This window comes from Emydura macquarii, unplaced genomic scaffold (assembly GCF_026122565.2).
Source record: "Emydura macquarii macquarii isolate MOO-44397 ecotype Brisbane River unplaced genomic scaffold, CSIRO-AGI_Emac_v2 contig_2897, whole genome shotgun sequence".
NCBI lineage: Eukaryota > Metazoa > Chordata > Testudines > Chelidae > Emydura > Emydura macquarii.
The window spans coordinates 1068872-1089745 of NW_027133034.1; the positions used below are offsets into that span (position 1 = coordinate 1068872).

At 43.4% G+C, this 20874-nt stretch overlaps 1 protein-coding gene and 1 long non-coding RNA gene across 2 annotated transcripts in view; one reads left to right on the forward strand and one right to left on the reverse strand.

Moving 5' to 3' along the window:
* Window positions 1–20874, reverse strand: part of DMRT1 (doublesex and mab-3 related transcription factor 1) — a 90701-nt gene that overhangs the window by 32029 nt on the left and 37798 nt on the right. The window contains exon 4 of the mRNA XM_067568896.1: window positions 9055–9217. Within this exon, the coding sequence (XP_067424997.1) occupies window positions 9055–9217 (163 nt within the window). The remainder of the gene's footprint in view (window positions 1–9054; window positions 9218–20874) is intronic.
* Window positions 9007–19418, forward strand: LOC137166970 (uncharacterized). The gene is made up of 2 exons (XR_010923902.1): window positions 9007–9142; window positions 18586–19418. It is a non-coding gene; the product is annotated as an uncharacterized lncRNA (long non-coding RNA).

Below are 20874 nucleotides of genomic sequence, written 5' to 3' on the forward strand. Positions count from 1 at the left end.
CTGGAGGAGCTGCCCCCTGAAGAGGAGCTTCCTGCCTTACCCCCCATTGATGAGGAAGGACTGACGGCGCTAGACCAGGTGGACTATCCCCGTGTCGCGGAGGAAGCAGGTACTAGGGCCAGTGGGGAGGAAGTAGCCCAGGGACAGCCACGGCCTGTGGCTGAAGCTGCCTTATAGCCGGTGTGTTGCGGCGGGAGCCCCGCCGGCACAGTGGCAGCCGCTTCTGCCACTGCTAGGGCCCTGGGCTGGGACGCAGTGGAGACGGGTGGGCCTGCGTCCCCCTCCCCTTTCCCCCGTTCCCTAGCCACCCCAGGAGAATTGCTCTCCTGACCCCGCCTGAAGCTGTTGCCTCCTCTGCTCACCCTGCCTAAGGGGTGGAGCGATAGACTCCTGGTTCGCTCGCCCTGCCTGAGGGCCTGAGCGATCCGCCTCCGCTCGCCCTGCCTAAGGGGTGGAGCGATAGACTCCTGGTTCGCTCGCCTTGCCTGAGGCCTGAGCGATCCGCCTCCGCTCGCCCTGCCTAAGGGTTGGAGCGATAGACTCCTTGCTCGCTCGCCCTGCCTGAGGGCCTGAGCGATCCGCCTCCGCTCACCCTGCCTAGGGGTTGGAGCACTGAACTCCCTGCTCACTCGCCCCGACTGGGGCTTGAGTGGTAGACTGAGTGCTCGCCCCACATAAGGGCGAATTGCCGAACTGATCTCTCGCCGAACGCGAGTTATTCCTGTGTAGGAAGCCGCTGTGGCCTCCCCCGGAACCAGAAACGCTTACACACACCAACACAAATCCATTGTGCTGGATGCGTGGGCAATCCTGGTCAGGTGTGGATATGTCATAGGGCACACAGTGCACTCATGCTCTGTCTTTTAGTTAACTGGTGTGCATGGTGTGCGTCATACTCTGCTCTATTTTTTTCTAAGCAGGCAGCAAGGTGCTGAAATTTACCAGGATCCTGGTCAAAGCAAATACCCTATCTGATTATGAGAATTCAGCAGTCATAAAGATGATGGTTTGATTTGTGTGTGGTGACACCAGCAATCCAAACCAAAGTTGGGAGAGTAGTTCTAACTTTAGGCCTGCTAGCCCTCCTGGCATTCTTGTAATTCACATCTGAGAGAAGCTGTATGTGTCATATGCATCTGGGACTGATAAATAAGAACCTGTATAAAAATAACAGTGGCCAAAAATAAATACAATTATGCAGGAACCAAGTACATAAATGACTAAATACTCAGATAAACGAAAGCATTTTGTGAATCAGCATGCATTTTTGGTAAATCAGAAAACAACATTACCTGCTCATTTCTATTGGTTTCAGTAAAGACTAACAGCTGTCTATTTTTTAATTCAAGTTTCTTCTTCTGAAAGTTTTATTTAAGAAATAGTGGAAAACAGTCTCCATTTTCAACATTTAGTAGTGCTCTTTCATAGCAAAAAGTTGGCATATTCGAGAACACAGCTGGGACTTTCTATTTTTTAGCAGAAAGTTTTAAAAAGCAAAACATTGTGTAAGCCAATACCCCAGCCAACGCACTACGTTCCAGACATGGGTAGAAGAAGACAGGGACTGTTTTCCAACATCAGGTCATTTTTAGCTTCATGAACATGGGGGCTGCAATTTGCATTGTCCTACATCAACAGGGGGTAGCTGTGCCCCTTGAGAAAGAGGCAAGATGATGGCAGCATCACCACCATGTTCCCCTCAGAGTTTTGCTTGTCTTGAACAGCTGTAAAATCCAGCCAGGTCTCCACAGGAGCTCTATGGGCAGAGGCTAACTGGCAAAGGTGCAGAAAGCATCTCTCAGCTGCCCAAGCCCTATCCCTTCCAGGGACAGCCAGGCCTACTTTGGGAACTGTGGAAGTTGACTCCTCCTCCCTGGCAGAGATGGGTGTGGAACAGCTTGTGTGGTGTCCCATCTCTGAAGAAGATTTATCAGCATAACCCAGGGAGTGAGTCTGGTCCACTAGCTGTAAATAAAGTACAGCCAGATTCAGCCTCTTCCTCCATTGCCTTGTATTGTTTCTGAACTATACTGTTAAACAGCAGCAACACTTTCCTTTCTACAGCAGTGTTGCTGGGTAGCTTGGACAGACAATGCTATGAAACAGCTACAAGTTCAGGAAAAGGGTCTAACAGGTCTTCTACGTGCCAAAACTCTGTGATAGGCATCTCTCTGATTCTGCATTCAGGAAGGATCTGTGACTCTAAAACATTATTTAAATCCTGCCTGGCATCCAAGGGCATAGATTCATTTGAAAATGTTTGAAAAGAGTATTACGGAGAAACTAAATGAATTCTTTGCATCAGTCTTCACAGCTGAGGATGTGAGGGAGATTCCCAAACCTGAGTCATTTAGGTGACAAATCTGAGGAACTGTCCCAGATTGAGATGTCATTAGAGGAGGTTTTGGAACAAGTTGATAAATTAAACAGTAATAAATCAGCAGGACTAGATGGTATCCACCCAAGAGTTCTGAAGGAACTCAAATGTGTAATTGCAGAACTTCTAATTGTGGTATGTAACCTATCATTTAAATCAGCTTCTGTACCAGATGACTGGAGGACAGCTAGTATGACTCCAATTTTTAAAAAAGGTTCCAGAGGTGATGCTGGTAATTGGAAGCCTAATGTCAGTACCAGGCAAATTGGCTGAAGTAAAGAACAGAACTATCAGACATATAGAGGAATACAATTTGTTGGGAAAGAGTCATTTTGTAAAATGAAATCATGTCTCACTAATCTACTAGGATTCTTTTAGGAGGTCAACAAGGATGTAGACAAGGGTGATCCAGTGGATATAGTGTACTTAGATTTTCAGAAAACCTTTGACAAGGTCCCTCATCAAAGGCTCTTAAGCAAAGTAAACAGTCATGGGATAAGACGGAAGGTCCTCTCCTGGATCAGTAACTGGTTAAAAGATAGGAAACAAAGGATAGGAATAAATGGTTAGTTTTCAGAATGGAGAGAGGTAAATAGGGTGTCTCCCAGAGGTCTGTACTGGGACCAGTACTATTCAACATATTCATAAATGATCTGGAAAAAGGGGTAAACAGCAAGGTGGCAAAATTTGCAGATGAGACAAAACTACTCAAGATAGTTAAGTCTAAAGCAGACTGTGAAGAGTTACAAAAGGATTTCACAAAACTGGGTGACTGGGCAACAAAATGGCAGATGAAATTCAATGTTGATAAATGCAAAGTAATGCACATTGGAAAACATAATCCCAACTATAAAATGATGGGGTCTAAACTAGCTGTTACCACTCAAGGAAGAGATCTTGGAGTCATTGTGGATAGTTCTCTGAAAACATTCACTCAATGTGCAGCAGCAGCAGTCAAAAAAGTTAACAGAATTTTGGGAATCATTGGCAAAGGGATAGATAATAAGACAGAAAATATCATATTGCCTTTTTATAAATCCATGGTATGCCCACATTTTGAATACTGCGTGCAGATCTGGTTGCCCCATCTCAAAAAAGATATATTGGAACTGGAAAAGGTACAGAAAAAAGGGCAACTAAAATGATCAATCGTATGGAAAAGCTTCCATATGAGAAGAGATTAATAAGACTGGGACTTTTCACCTTGGATAAGAGACACCTAAAGGGGGATATGACAGAGGTCTATAAAATCATGAATAGTGGGGAGAAAGTAAATAAGGAAGTGTTATTTACTCCTCATAACACAAAAATGAGGGGTCACCAAATGAAATTAATAGGCAGCAGGTTTAAAATGAATAAAAGGAACTATTTCTTCACACACCTCCTTTCAGCAGACCCAGGCTAAACAGGGCAGTTAACATAGCAGAACAAAATTAATGAAAAGGTCTGACTGAAATACTAACAGTGCTAATATCTGAACTGGCAAAGTCTGTATAAAGTCAAAGTTACAACTGAAGACTGTGGTGTGGGTAACAGCAGCACGTGTTACAAGACCACCTCTGATTATTAGCCCTTTGATCAGAAATATTACAATTTAATAACCAGTGCTGCTAACTCTGAAATTTTTGCTCTAACTTGTATTTCTTTGTCCGTTTAGTCCCACTGAACTCCTTCACTCTACAGTTACATTTCTGTAAAATGTATTGACTACCGATAAACAGATCTTCCAACAAATCTGTTCAATCTTTAAAAAGAAGTTATAGGCTGGATGCAGGAATTACTGCAAGAGGTTCTATAGCCTGTGTTACACAGGAGGTTGGCTTAAATAATCATAATGGTCCCGACTGCCTTAAAATCACTGAATATGTGTACCTGAAAGCAAAAAAGGAATTTTGTATTTAATAATAAAAATGCATTCGGGAAAAAATCAGGAAAGGTGTGGTGTGGTTCATTAATAACCTCCTACAAGTGACTCCATGGGTTTTGGAACAGGTACACTTCAGAATTATGAGGTTAGGTGAATATATTCTTTCAAATGGAGAAAAGGAAAAAAGGGCTGAAAACAACATATCACATGTTTCATTTAATATATGTATATAGCTAATGGGAAGGCAAGAGGGTTATTGTACAAGACTTAAAACAGATCCCCCAACTTTACAGTAGCTGTGAATATACTAATGTCCATATCATGGAATCGTCTAAACTACTAAGGCAGTTCCCATGGACTTGCTGATATATAAAGCTGCACTGGTGTCATCTTTAAAGATGGGTCATCATTAACCATGGAGAGATTGGTCATTTTATATATAATAAAGCTATTAACATGTGTCCAAGCCAGCAACCACTGGAAATATGAGAAAGCACCTGGTCCTTTAAATGAGCAAACACTTGTAGCATGTATGGCCAGTATCTTGGGGAATAGGCAGATGTCAGGTACTGCATAGGATTCGGTTGTTCACATCCTTCTGGCTGAGTCAGCATATACTATGAGTGACAGTTGAGGGAAAAGATATTCATAGGAATAAAGAGCAAAGGGAAAATTCCATGGGACTGCAGCCCCTGGGCAAACAGACTAAAGATACTCACTCGTCTCTGGATGGAGAACTCCCAGCATATATTCCCAGTAATTCGTCATAATTGAAAAAAAGGAGAAACTCTTTAAAAGCCCATAGCAAAAGCACATGTGTGTTTACTCACATATTTAAACTTCTAGAAAAAAAACCCAGGTACTTCTTTCACCTGGCAAGTTCCCCTGCTATGGAAAAACACTCCCTCAGGGCATGGAAAATGCTGTTTGATCTCCCTAAATTACATATCACTGCTTGTCATTTTCTGATTGATGAAATAATTTAGGGAATAATATCAGTGTGTGGAATACTGCCTGGACAAGCAGTCAATGATTATTGAAAATACAGTGTTTATGCAGTTTAAAAATCAGCAGGCATATTACACATGTTTTTTTCAGAGCAATGAAAAAACACAGAAATGAATTTGTTAATAAAGAGCATAGGGGTTTTTGGTCTATTTTTAAGAACGCTTGACTAGGGAGGGTCATTAGTTTGTGAGTTAGTAATGATGGATGCAAGGAAAAGTGCCACCTACAGTTGAATGTGAAGCCAACTGCTTATTTGACCACTGAACACAGAGAAAGGTGCTGCTGTTCAGTGGTTGTCAGAGCAGTGGGAGGAGAATTAACTTGAAGAAAAGAGAGGGAAAGTGAAGCAAGGATCACTAATTTCTCTCAGCCACTGAAGGAAAGAAAAAAGTCTCTTAGCTTTCACCATACCATATTTTTTTTCTTCCTCTATCTGATACATCATAGCTGGAAGTCTGTCTGAAAATAGCCACTTCAAAAATAACAGACCTGATCTTCAGCTGGCATAAACCAATCTAGCTTCAGTGGCTCTCTGTTGATTTACTCCAGCTGTCAATCTGTCCCCATATCTGCCCTCATTTTTGAAAACTTCATTCTGGTGTTAGAAATCAAAGTTTCCATCATGATGCAACCAAATCCAAAATTAGGTAATCAAAATGTAATCAACACTAAAACCGAACACAGACTGTTGAGGATGGCACATGAAATGGAAATGGCCAAATAAAAACTAAGTAATCTTTTATCCATTCATAAAAATGTGCTTGGCAGATGTATATCAGCAGAGATGCCTACATTACAGTGTACGGTTTGTAAAAAGATAATGTACTGTGTAAGTGGGCTTGTAGTGGCCTAAGCAGAAAATAATGCATATAATCTATTCAAATAGGCTGTGTTCAGAGAGGGGTGAATGTCATGCTGAGTAATCAGTCTCTTGGGCAGGAAATTCTGTGTGGTTTATGGATGGAACAATGGGTCAGAAATGTGCCCACTGCCCCTTTGAGACCCTTATGCATGACGCCACTGCATCTTCTCTTAGATCCTTCACCCATCCGCTACTATGCACAGGCCTGCATGGATTGTGTTGAATTCTTGTTGACTGCAGATTGGACTAATTATACTGTCTACACTGACTTTGTCTGATTGTCAACTATCTTTACGATGCTCAAAAACTGAACCAAGTCTGTTCTCTAAACCCTGCCACTAAATCATGTCCCTTTTGCCAAGCCATGCCACTCCCCCAAACAGAACCATGAAGGGACTCTCCTTGTAGTTACTACAAGGTGTTGGTAAAGCTTTCTGCTCTCCTACTTCTTCCTCACTTCCTGAATGCTAGAGGGGAAGGGCCCTCTGTTCTCTCCTCTCCTGGAGGTGGGAAGTATCATTGGTTCCTTCTGTCCACAAAAGAGAGATGGTTCTACTTCCAGAAAAGGCTGGTGGTGTTTCCATGTGGTTTCTCTTCTCCTAGAGGCTTACACATCACTGAATACATTTGATCTGCATCTTCCCCTCTGTCCAATTCACACACATAAGGCAGAGTGGAGCATGATTCCATGATCAGCACTTTGATTGCTCTAGGGCTCTGCTCTTGCTTCATAATCCTATTGCTCTCTGTCAGAACTGTTAATCCACTACACATAAACCAAGAGGCACTTACAAACAAACTATTGTGCAGACATTTTAAAAATAAACTTTTTAGTGTTATGGGAAAAAACACCAGATGGGAAGAAAAATATGTTTCTCTGGAATTCTTTTCAACCAGGCAATGTAGTGTGATGAGTTTGAAAGTTAAGAATGGAGATGGGTATATTATTTCACACAGAGGACCCAGTCCTTCCTTACTGCAGGGTTTGGCGGATGGGCCTGAAGTGTCTTCTAAATCACATGTGCAGACAACAGGGGAGGTCCCTAATGACTGGAAAAAAGCAAATATAGTGCCCATCTTCAAGAAAGGGAGGAAAGAGGATCCAGGCCGGTCAGCCTCACCTCAGTCCCTGCAAAAATCATGGAGCAGGTCCTCAAGGAATCCATTTTAAGGCACTTGGAAGAGAGGAAGGTGATCAGGAACAGTCAACACGAATTCGGGAAAGTCATGCCTGACCAACCTGATTGCTTTCTATGAAGAGATGACTGGCTCTGTGGATGTGGGGAAAGCGGTGGATGTGATATACCTTGACTTTAGCAAAGCTTTTGATACAGTCTCTCACAATATTCTTATCAGCAAGTTAAGGAAGTATGGGTTGGATGAATGAACTATAAAATGGATAGAGAACTGGCTAGAGCATAGGGCTCAACAAGTAGTGATCAATGGCTCCATGTCTAGCCGGCAGCCAATCACAAGCGGAGTGCCCCAGGGGTCGGTCCTGGGGCCAGTTTTGTTCAACTTCTTCATCAATGATCTGGAGGATGGGGTAGATTGCACCCTCAGCAAGTTTGTAGATGACACTAAGCTGGGGGTAGTGGTAGATACCCTGGAAGATAGGGATGGGATACAGAAGGACCTAAACAAACTGGAGGATTGGGCCAAAATAAATCTGATAAGGTTCAACAAGGACAAGTGCAGAGTCCTGAACCTAGGACGGAAGAATCCCATGCACAGTTACAGACTGGGGACCGACAAGCTGGGCAGCAGTTCTGCAGAAAAGGACCTGGGGGTAACAATGGATAAGAAGCTGGATATGAGTCAGCAGTGTGCCCTGGTTGCCAAGAAGGCTAATAGCATATTGGGCTGCATTAGTAGGAGCATTGCCAGCAGATCACGGTAAGTGATCATACCCCTCTATTCGGCATTGGTGAGGCCGCATTTGGAGTATTGTGTCCAGTTTTGGGACCCCCACTACAAAAAGGATGTGGACAAGTTAGAGAGAGTCCAGCGGAGGGCAACAAAAATGATTAGGGGGCTGGAGCACAGGACTTATGAGGAGAGGCTGAAGGAACTAGGTTTGTTCAGTCTACAGAAGAGAAGAATGAGGGGGGATTTGATAGCAGCCTTTAACTACCTGAAAGGGGGTTCCAGGGAGGATGGAGCTAGGCTGTTCTCAGCGGTGGCAGATGACAGAACCAGGAGCAACGGTCTCAAGTTGCAGGGGGGGGGAGGTCTAGGTTGGACATTAGGAAAAAGTTTTTCACTAGGAGGGTGGTGAAGCACTGGAATGGGTTACCTAGGAAGATGGAGATTCCTCCACCTCTAGAGGTTTTTAAGCTGAGGCTTGACAAAACCCTGGCTGGGATGATATAGCTGAGGTTAGTCCTGCTTTGAGCAGGGGGTTGGACTAGATGACCTCCTGAGGTCCCTTCCAGCTCTGATTCTATGATTGCAAAGCCACGAAGGCCTATGAAAGGGTTGGTCTCAAAGGGGTATTTAGTGAACAGAGCCTTTAAAAAATAAAAGGGTGGTCCCTTCTTCGAAAGACATCTCAGAACAGTCTGGTGTAAATGTTTCCCTGGAGAAATGTATTTGATTGAAACACAGTAAGCATATGCATTATTTTAACCTTTAGTGTTTAGTTCCTCTTCATGCAATCTACTGAAACTAACCCAGGAGCAGAAAAGACCCTGAAACTAGCACCCTCCTTCCCACACTAATTTATCAGACTGCCATAAAGTGAACGTCAGAATATCGTATGTATCACAACACCACACTTCATCCACAAACTGATTGCTCTTTGTAAACTCTGATTACGATAGTCACCTTCAGCGCTGCTAAATTCAACCCTGTTAATAATCCTACTTTTTGGTGTCTTCTCAAGGTGAATTTAAAAAAACCCTGAGACCCCTGTTAAGTCTGGGTTGACTGTGCACCTACCGCTTGCTTTAGATTCCGAGTACGAGGGGCTGTCCTCGAAAGTGAAGATCTGTGGAACACATGCTGGGGTGCTCACACTCTGGCCCAGGTAGGAGGCAGGAGGGTAGTAGGAGTGCATCCTGTACTGGGAGCTCATGGCATGTCGGCTCTCTGTGCTTTTCATCTGTTTAAAGAAAGAATTAGAACAGCAGTATATAAAATCTGAATCAGAAGGGAGGAGAGAAAGATTTATTTGCATCTTGGAAATTTTTCACTATCCTTCATTTACATCTTATTGACTTAGATCTCAGGAAAAAACATTCATTTTCCTAGGATTTTTGTTCAGTAAATGTAATACATGGAAAGTGCTAGAGAGAGGGCTTGAAGACTGAAGTCCTCTATTTATTCCCAGCACAGATAGTATCACTGTGAGCTTCCTAATCCCATTCTGTCTATGTGTTCAAACCCGACTAACAGTAGAAGAGATGAACAGCAGATAGTTCCATCTCAGTGGCCACTCAGTCCTTGGAGTCTCCAAAGAGACAAGCAATCATGGGACCAATCAGTGCTCATAGTTGCTACAATGGGGACATGCATGTTCCCTAGAAACTGTATGGAGCATGCCAATCTAGGTATTTATATGGACTCCATCAACTGAGTATCTGAGCCTCTCACACACATTAATTAATTTATTCTTAAAACCCAGGGAATCAGACAGAAATTAAGTGACTTCCCCAGTTACACAGGAAATCTGTGTCAGAGCCAGGGATGGAATTTAAGATCTTATGAGTCTCAATCCAGACCACCCTTTCTCATTTCAAACAGCCCAAATTGCTCCCAGGTAGTAAAAACCTTTGGTCTCCATTCGTCCGTGATCCAGATTCATACTCAGAAATGAAGGTTTATCCTATTTCCAATCCCTTGAGCAAATCTAATCTGCCTTCCATTTCTTGATATTTCTGAAGTACCCAAATAGAATTAACTATATCTTTAAATTTTTATTTTATGGAAGCTAGCATTATTATTTGTTTTGAACTTCTATACCGGGAGGCTGTTATAGCAGTTAAAGGTAAGCAAGAAAACCAGAAAGCCATAATTTCTAAAAACATTAAAATCCTATGTGTAATGGTAATACTGTATTCATAGAATCATAGAATATTAGAGTTGGAAGGGACCTCAGGAGGTCGTCTAGTCCAACCCCCTGCTCAAAGCAGGACTAACTTCAGCTATATCATCCCAGCCAGGGCTTTGTCAAGCCTCAGCTTAAAAACCTCTAAAGATGGAGATTCCACCAGCTCTCTAGGTAACCCATTCCAGTGCTTCACCACCCTCCTAGTGAAAAACTTTTTCCTAATGTCCAACCTAGACCTCCCGCCCTGAAACTTGAGACTGTTGCTCCTGGTTCTGTCATCTGCCACCACTGAGAACAGCCTAGCCCCATCCTCCCTGGAACCCCCTTTCAGGTAGTTAAAGGCTGCTATCAAATCCCCCCTCATTCTTTTCTTTTGCAGACTAAACAAGCCCAGTTCCCTCAGCCTCTCCTCATAAGTTCTGTGCTCCAGCCCCCTCATCATTTTTGTTGCCCTCCGCTGGACTCTCTCCAACTTGTCCACATCCTTTTTGTAGTGGGGGTCCCAAAACTGGACACAGTATTCCAAATGCGGCCTCACCAATGCTGAATAGAGGGGAATAATCACTTCCCGTGACCTGCTGGCAATGCCCCTCCTAATGCAGCCCAATATACTATTAGCCTTCTTGGCAACCAGGGCACACTGCTGACTCATATCCAGCTTCTTATCCACTGTTACCCCCAGGTCCTTTTCTGCAGAGCTGCTGCCTAGCTCGTTGGTCCCCAGTCTATAGCCATGCATGGGATTCTTCCTTCCTAAGTGGAGGACTCTGCACTTTTCTTTGTTGAGCCTCATTAGATTTCTTTTGGCCAAATCCTCCAGTTTCTTTAGGTCACTCTGTATCCTATTCCTACCTTCCAGGGTATCTACCACTCCCCCCAGCTTAGTGTCATCCGCAAACTTGCTAAGGGTGCAATCTACCCCATCCTGCAGATCATTAATAAAGATGTTGAACAAAACCGGCCCCAGGACCGACCCCTGGGGAACTCCGTTTTTGACCGGTTGCCAGCTAGACATGGAGCCATTGATCACTACTCGTTGAGCTCTATGCTCTAGCCAGTTCTCTATCCATTTTATAGTCCATTCATCCAACTCATACTTTAAGAATACTGTGAGAGACAGTATCAAAAGCTTTGCTAAAGTCAAGGTATATCACATCCACCGCCTTCCCTACATCCACAGAGCCAGTCACCTCATCATAGAAAGCAATCAGGTTGGTCAGGCATGACTTTCCCTTGGTGAATCCGTGTTGACTGTTCCTGATCACCCTCCTCTCTTCCAAGTGCCTTAAAATGGATTTCTTAAGGACCTGCTCCATGATTTTTCCTGGGATTGAAGTCTGTAGTTCCCTGGAACCTCTTTCCTCCCTTTTTTGAAGATGGGCACTATATTTGCTTTTTTCCAGTCATCAGGGACCTGCCCGTTGCCACGAGCTTTCAAAGATAATAGCCAATGGCTCTGAAATCACCTCAGCCAACTCCCTCAGCACCCTCGGGTGCATTGCATCCGGCCCCATGGACTTGTGTACGTCTAATCCTTCTAAATAGTCTTGGACCTGTTCCTTCAGCATTGCGGGATGTTCGCCTCCTTCCCATTCTGTGCCACCCAGTACAGTAGTCTGGGAGCTGATCTTGTCTGTGAAGACACAGGCAAAAAAGGCATTGAGTACCTCAGCTTTCTCCACATCCTCCGTCATTCTGTAAGGGGCCCACACTTTCCCTAATCTTCCTCTTGTTGGCAACATGCCTGTAGAAACCCTTCTTGTTCCCCTTCACGTCCCTTGCTAGCTGCAACTCCAATTGCGCTTTGGCCTTCCTGATTTCATTCCTGCACGTTCGAGCAGTGTTTTTATACTCCTCCCTAGTCATCTGACCAAGCTTCCACTTCTTGTAAGCTTCTTTTTTGCGTTTAAGTTCGCCAAGGACATCTTTGTTAAGCCAAGCTGGACGCCTACCATATTTGCTATTCTTTCTGCACATCGGGATGGTTTGCTCCTGTGCCCTCAATAAGGTTTCTTTAAAATACAGCCAGCTCTCTTGGGTTCCTTTCCCCCTCATATTAGCCTCCCAGGGAATCCTGCCCATCAGTTCCCTGAGGGAGTCAAAGTCCGCTTTTCTGAAGTCCATGGTCCGTATCCTGCTGTTCTCCTTTCTTCCTTTTGTCAGAATCCTGAACTCTACCATCTCATGATCACTGCTGCCTAGGTTGCCACCCACTTCTACTTCCCCTACCAAATCTTCCCTGTTTGTGAGCAGCAGGTCAAGAGAAGCACAGCCCCTAGTTGGTTGCTCCAGCACTTGCACCAGGAAATTGTCTGCAACCTCTCCAAAAACTTCCTGGATTGTTTGTGCTCTGCTGTATTGCTCTTCCAGCAGATGTCAGGGTGATTGAAGTCTCCCATGAGAATCAGGTCTTGTGAACTGGAAACTTTCCCTAGTTGAGTAAAGAAAGCCTCATCTACCTCATCCTCCTGGTCTGGTGGTCTGTAACAGACACCCACCACGACATCACGCTTATTGTTCTTGTTTCTAAGCTTAACCCAGAGACACTCAACTGACTTATCTCCAGTTTCATACTGGAGCTCAGAGCAGTCATAGTGCTCTCTTACATACAGTGCAACTCCTCCACCCTTTCGTCCCTGCCTGTCCTTCCTGAACAGTTTATACCCATCCATGACAGTGCTCCAATCGTGAGAGTTATTCCACCAAGTTTCAGTTATTCCAATCATGTCGTAGTTTCTTGACTGTGCCAGGACTTCCAGTTCCTCCTGCTTGTTTCCCAGGCTTCTTGCATTTGTGTACAGGCACTTGAGATAAGTAGCCGATTGGCCTGCTTTCACAGTATGAATCGGGAGGCCTCCCCTGCTGCACCCTCCTCCTTCTGCTTCCTTGTGGTGTCCCTCTTCCCCACTTACCTTCGGGCTTAGGTCTCCGTCCCCCATCGAGCCTAGTTTAAAGCCCTCCTCACTAGGTTAGCCAGCCTGTCTGCGAAGATACTCTTCCCTGTCTTTGTTAGATGAATCCCGTCTCTTCCTAGTAATCCTTCTTCCTGGAACAACATTCCATGATTGAAGAATCCAAAGCCCTCTCTTCGACACCACCTGCGTAACCATGCATTTACTTCCCCAATGCAACGGTCTCTCCCTGGGCCTTTTCCCTGAACAGGGAGGATGGACGAGAACACCACTTGTGCTTCAAACTCCTTTATCTCTTTCCTCAAAGCCACATAGTCCGCAGTGATCCGCTCAAGATCATTCTTGGCAGTGTCATTGGTGCTCATGTGGAGAAGCAGGAAGGGGTAGCGGTCTGAGGACTTGATAAGTTTTGGCAGTCTCTCTGTCACATCCGTAATCCTAGCTCCAGGCAAGCAGCACACTTCTCTAGTTTCCCGGTCCAGATGGCAGATGGATGACTCCATCCTCCTTAGGAGGGAGTCCCCGACCACCATCACCATTCTCTTCCTCTTGGGAATGGTGGTCATGGAACCCCCGTCCCTGGGAGAATGCATCCCTTGCCTTTTGATCAAACGGGTCTCCTTCTGATCCACTCCCTCCGAAGGGTCCTCCAAATCATTCTCCGCCATAGTACTTGTGCAGAGAGGATGAAAACGATTCCTTACTTCTATCTGCATGGTGGGCACATGGGTTCTCTTTCTTCAGGAGGTCACATTATCTAGCTTTCGCAAATTGGTTTGTCACTAAATTACTAGTAGATAAAATGCTTTTGGCAAAGGAAGGATGATCACAGTACGTATTAAACCTGTAATCTATCCAAAGACACACCTGTACAGCTATGCCATCTGAAGGTACAGTGTACTCATGTTACACATAGTGGGCCAAATTTTGCCATCAGTTACACCAATTGTATTCCGTGGGCTTCACCAGAATTTGGCCCTGTATGTTTATCCAACAAAACATGCCAAACACACTCTGAAGAAAAACAGGAAATGTTCTACCTGGTACAGCTAATGAGTGTGTTAGGGGAACTCTCCAAATCTACATGTTCCAGTGTTTCCTTCTCATTTTCATTTTCAGTATTTAAACTGCCATATTAGAATTAACATAGTCTTATTCATAAGAAATCTGTGTGTTACTAAAACTTAGGGCAGTATTCTACCTTTGTTTTGGGATTAAATTCCAAGTGACATGACTAAGGTGCATATCTATTTGTTTTATGGTAGCAACATGGTCTTAAACAATTATAGATATACCTAGAGATAGGCAGGATATACCTACAGTCCTGAAGGTATAATCTTTAATATAATTATAATAATACTAATTTATAAGATGATTCTCTGCTTGCAAGGTACAAAAATGTAAAATAAACCAATTAAAGTTTCATTCAAGGTAAGTAATAACCCTATGTTAAACAAACTTCGGGAGCCAACTCATTAGGCAACATGGTGAAAAAATTTTGCTTAAAAGAGATCAAACCAATGGTCCTAAGGTCAGACAGTAAGGCACTCCCCCAAAACATAGGGAGACAGGGCCAAAGACATAAACCTCAGCACACACCCCATCTCCAAATCCACAATGCCCTCTAACCTAAGAAGGCAAGAACACAATATAGAAAGCCAGAAAATCAGTATAAAGTACTTAGGATCTAGTCTGTTCCTAAGGGTTTGAATATCAACAGCAGAGGCTCAGTCTCAAGCCATGCACCTCTGAGGGCAATCTGTGCTGAGCTTGGTAGAGCAAAAGGTAGAAGAACCACCTCTGCCTGCCCTCGACAATCAAGTTGTCATGTTCTGTGTTATGAGACAACTCTCTAGGCAGCTCAGTTTTTAGGTCTGCTATCTTTTAAAGTAACTTTGTGTGTGTGAGTCTGTGTACATGCACTAAAAATATCAGCTGCTGGAGATAATATTATTTGAGCAGCAATAAAATGGAAGAACTGCTCAATGGCACTGAATGAATGTCTTCTTTCTTTTCTCCATAGGATGTTGGTGATGATCTGTTTCCTTTCACACCTTTTAAAGCTTTTTCTCCCATTCCTTAAAAAACAACTCACTTAAAACAACTATTAGTATTAGTATGTGATAGCTGGCCGGCAAGAGACATGTTTTATAATCTTATTACTCACACCAAGTCTATGAACTACAGTGCGATCAACAGATAGGCTTGGCTCTGCAAAGAATATGCATTGAATTAACCACTCAAGAAAATCTAAAAGCTTTAGGTTTTGTTTTATTAATCTGGTTAGAATATATACCACTGTAAATCTGAACCATAAGGTTTCCTTTTCATAGAGTTTAGCTATTCTATTTTATAGTAACAGTTAAAAACCAGCCAACCAAACAGTCATGACCTTAGCACTGTATTAAATATGGGAACCTATGAGATCGTTACCCAGTGAAAGGGGGAGTCGCTCTATATTAACCCCTTCAGCTAGGTTGGGAGTTCTCGCATCATTGGTGATACGTCAGAAGAAGGGTGCTCATGGTATGAACAGAGAGTTCAAAAGGGTGTCCAGGGGACAAAATGGTACCCTCATTATGCGATACTTTCCGTAAATATTAGGGCACATTTTCTATCAGCGGGATGCTGAGGTAGATTGTCAAACTGGCGGACAGGACACAAGGCTGATAGTCTCCTGTACTCTGGCTTGAACATGGACCCCTTTCATTTTGAAAACAGCATTTAAAATAAACCCACAGCACAAGCCTGCCTTCTCTCCCACCCCAGCCCATTTGTTTGTTTCATCCACCTATTGCAACTTGTCTTACATGAAGTTTGCGAGCTCTTCAGGATGAGGACAGCTCCTAGCACAACCCCAACTGAGTTGGGGCCTCTAGTGCTACTGATAGTAATGGAAGGCCTCTTTTCCAAAGAGTTATGGGATTACAGCAAATCACTCTTTTTACAAGGCAGAAAAGGAGACAGCTATTGATAGCTGCCCCTATCCCACGTAAGTATGGTATTGCCCTTGCTCAGTGTTTCTTAGCTCTAGGCATCTTCTACCAGTTGCATTTCATTATCATTCCACTTTGCATTTGGGAATCCTTTGGGGCCCAACTCTGCCCTCAGATGCACAGCCAGGCCACAGCTCTCACGGACTTTGATGGGAGCTGCAAGTCATGAGGAGGAGAATTTGGCCCATTCAGTATTTGTAGTTGCCGGTATACTGCGCAAATACAGTAGAGAGTCAAAAGATGGATTGTGCACAGCAGGCAGGTAATCGGTGAGAGGGGCTTTAAAAATGGTACACAAAGTAAAGATGAGCCCGCCAAGAAACCATGTAAATGGCAGCTGTGGATTCTTTTGTTGCTGTTGTCTGAAAAAACAGTAGAGGGCTCTGCATCAACAGGCAGGTTGTTCAGATGCGACTGCGTGCTAAAACCTGCTGAAAGAAAGCCTTGTCATTTAACATAATGACCAGAACACACAACGCCTCCGGCTCTCTACTGATGGCTGACACAACCACAGAACCGTTACCTTTACCAACGTTACAAGAGCTCAAAGAAAATGACATTCCACAAACACAGATCATCCCAGAAAAGCCCATCTAGGCAACCTCCCCAACGTTGTGCAGAAGAGGTGGGTCCAGCCCAGCCCATCTTTCCAGGTCCCTTACAGCACCTCCCCTGCCCTGCAGGTACCTTGTGGAGGGCTCTCTACAGAATCAAGAATCACAGTCAGACCAAGAACCAGGAGGAGATCAGGTTGCTGCACCGGGCTGCTCAGTTTTCCCACCAGCCCTGTAAAAATTCAAGTACTGCCAACCCCAAGTATTCAGAGATAATGAGTCAGGGCCCCAAAATCATGGATGTTTCAAAAAATAATCAATGCTTTTTTTTAAAATGAAAGCTGAGACCAAATATCACATGGCCTGTGATAAAACTGCAAATGTTGGAAACACTAAGTCAGAAAAAATACACACCCAGAGAGCACGGGTATCTTCCCTTAGGGCCTGACCTACTGCCATTGAAGTCGATGACAAAGACCCACACAGTTCAAAGGGGGCTGGGATCAGGTCCTCGGTGAGGTTCCTGGGACAATCACAGCCAGGGGAAAGGCTTGGTAAAGTAACGACCTCGGAGCCATGCTGTCCAGGGGAGGAGCAGAGTGTCAGGAAACGAGGGAGTTGTGCTAAGCACCCCAGTGCAGAGTGTCCTTGCAGATCCCAGGGAACCCATGAGTCCCCAGGGGCAGGGCAGGGCAGGAGAAACTTCACCCCTCCCCCCTGTGTGGAGCTGGCCCAGCCAGCGCCTCTCTCCCCCCTACCCCATATGGAAAACACGAAGGTCAGCTGTAGGCAGGGTGAGCTCTGAAGATGCTGTGTCTAGAGGCGCATAAGGTGTAAATATGGCCCTGCCTCCATGCACATATACATAATACTAGCTGCTAACTGTTTTAACATTGGATCCTTTCCCTTCTCTAAACCTAAAAGGGGAGGAAAAAAATGGGTTCCCTGCTCTGCTGTGCCATCAAATGGCTGTGTGACCCTTGGGCAAGTCACTTAACAAGTCTAAGTCTTTCCCCATCTGTAAAATGGGGATAATACACCTTCCCTACTTTATGTGGGCAGTGCTAATGAACTAAGCCTCACATTTATGAAGTGCTTTGAGATCCTCAGACAAAAGTTGCTCAGTTTTATTACATTAATACTGTTCTGAGTATTTTTGTTCATTTCTAAAACCTACTAAGCACATTCTGAGGCATGAAAAAAAAAAGACAATGACACCATCCCTTGACTTACTTTGATTCTAGCATGGAAAATGCAGGAGACATCTATATCTGTCCTTCCTTGATAGACAAACTTAATTAACCTTTGCTATTCTGTTCCAACCTACTATTTTAGACAAAAGCAGTGACCCATAAACAATATGTTACCATCAGAATCTCAACTACTGCGACATCAAGAGATATAGCCCTATCAGCAGTATCGGAAAATAAACTGCTTAGATTAGCTCCTCGAAGAATTATGGATTATATCCATGTCACACATGAGCTGTCAGAAACATTAGGATACTTTTAGCATAAATCTGTAGTGTGAAGGGTATCTTATGAATACAGTACATAATTTACTGCTTACAGGGCATGTTGGGATTGTTTCGGGTTACTTCTGAAATGCATGTATACATTTATGCATTTTTCACCGTATATGTAAGATTCTGACTGCATATTTTTGTAAATGGGTCAGATTAATGAAAGAAAAATTGTCAAAATAACAGAAGGACACTGCAAAAGGTGATGAGAATGACATATTTTAGAGAAGACGGCTGCTATTCTTAGAGTTCACACTCTTAGCTGCTTTATCACAGCTTTGTCTTTGAAGCCAACAAAAAAAAATTCATGGATGCCACGTTTTATAAATCCTTAATAAATGAGGTGTTTAGGTCAACAGCCTTAATCATACATTTTACAATTAACAGTACAATTTTTCTCAGTACAGTAAATTAATTTCTCAGTTTGACTTTCCAGTTACTTCAAATTTTCTGCGGACGCTGCTACAGGAAGGAATGAAAATGGAGGTTTTTGGAAATGAACATGATGATTGTACAAGTTGCATTTTAAAAATAAAGCTTCAGCATTTCAGTTTTGGCTCCAGAAAGTATCCGAAATCCAGAGGTTTTGTAAAAAGCTTGCGAGAGCTTTCCCCTGTCCCTAACCCTTGCTGAAGGCACATTGCCCCACCCTCCAGACAACAGAAGTCCTCTTCAGAGAAGACCCCACCACCAAGAGGAGTCTTCTGAAGAAAAGCAGATAGAATTCCCGGTTAGTCAGACTTGTTACCCATCTGACAGCAGGGAGTGGAAGGATGTAAACACCTGGTGAAGAGACACGTTCAAAAATCAGCATTATCCTTCGGCTGTGCCTGTTGGCCCAGCAGTTATCATGATGCACTGCCTTCTTATAGGAGAGCATTTAAGCCTGACTAGATACAGATTGTTCCATCCAAGCTTTATTTTTGTTCTTAAAGTCAAGACAACTGAAGCCATCTCAACATTTATCATGTACCTCCAGCTAAAGAGGTGTCAGCGAGATTGGTCCCCAAGACACCAATTCACCAACCTCCATTAAAACATGAACGTGTGCAGACTTGCAGTGCTAATGCCATTCAACTCATTTCACTGTTAATTAGCTATAAGGCACATGAATTTCTCTTACAATCAACAGAGGGAGGGCCCAGTTGCTAAGTGCAGAACTAGAATGAAAAAGAGATGTATAATAACCATTTAGCCTGTTACATTTCTTCCACCTTCCCTCTCTTGTGCATATGTACTTTTTTGTTTATTAAATAATATTTAACTCTCCACATCAGTTCTTGTGTGAACATCTGCCTTAAATTGGCAAGAAAACCTACATTTAAGTAACTGAAAGTGTATCAGAAAATGTGGCAAGGGCTGCTCTCTTAAACACTACCCTCTTCATTATACTTATCATATTGTGATGGATACCGTTTCCTGAATAATTATATACAAACAAATGAAACCTCCAGAGACAAACCACAAGACCAAATTTTCCCCCACAGGAATCCATTCAAGTACATGAGCTCCTGCAAAGAACAAAGACTAATGAAATCTGACATTAATCTACATTAATAATTCAGTGATTCAGCTTATTTGCCAAAGCTCAATGATGCATTAATCTTCTTCCCATCCCACACACACACTCATGTTCCCTCCCCAATCTCTTTTGCCTGCTCCCTAAATTCATTTTTCTAGCCCAAACAGCAAACAGCTGAGCTGCCAAGGCCTTGTCTACACACAAAAGTTGTCCTATTTTAATTGTCCCACAATCCCAGTACAGTTAAAGCAGTTCAACTCTTCCCCCACCCCCAGAATGGTAATAGCTATAAATGTGCTTAAATCAGTATAGTTTATTCCCAATTGGGAAGAGGATTAAGTAATACCAGTATGGGCCTTGAGTACACTTAAAAGGTTTGCCAACAGAGCTGTACTGATGCATCCTCTAAGTGGAGACACAACTTATACCAGCAAAAAAGCTCTTCTGCTAGTATAGCTGATACCAGATTCCCAGGAGAAATAAGCTATACCAGCAAAAGGACTGGACTACTAGTTTAACTGCATCTATATGAAGGCTTTTGCCAGCATAGCAAAAATTACACTCCTAACCTACATAGCTATGCCCACAAACCACAGTAGACCATGACTAAGACATCTTTACACTAATATAACTGTGCCCACAAGAGGAGTTGTACTGGTACTACTTCAACAAAAAATAAAATCACATCCCTAACCAGAATCATGATATTGTACAAAACCTGTATGTAGACTTGCCCTAAGGAAGTTACACAGGCAGATCTATGCCATTAGGAGTGTGAAAAAAATCACACCCTGATACAGCTGTGCTGGCAAAAGCCCTAGTGTAGACGCAGCTATACCAAACAATGTCCTTTTTCTGGGATAGCTTATTCCATTTGGAGAGCTGGTGTAAGCCATGCTGGCAAAAGCACTCTTTTGGTAGTATAATTTGTGGCTCTGCTGAGAGATTGCCCGTATAGCTCTACCGATATATTAATACCAGCTAATTCTTTTAAGTGGAAATAGGACCTTAGTAATCTCCTCTCTTCAGATTTTACTTTAAAACGCTCCTTTAAGTTTTATTTGCAATTGACACTGAAGTTTCATTCACCTTTCTCTTCCTCTTCACTGCCATTTCCTATTCTTCCCACACTGGAACCAGCCTGCAGGGAGCTTTCATTGAATATACGCTATACTCACCGCATAATGTTCAACCACATACTGT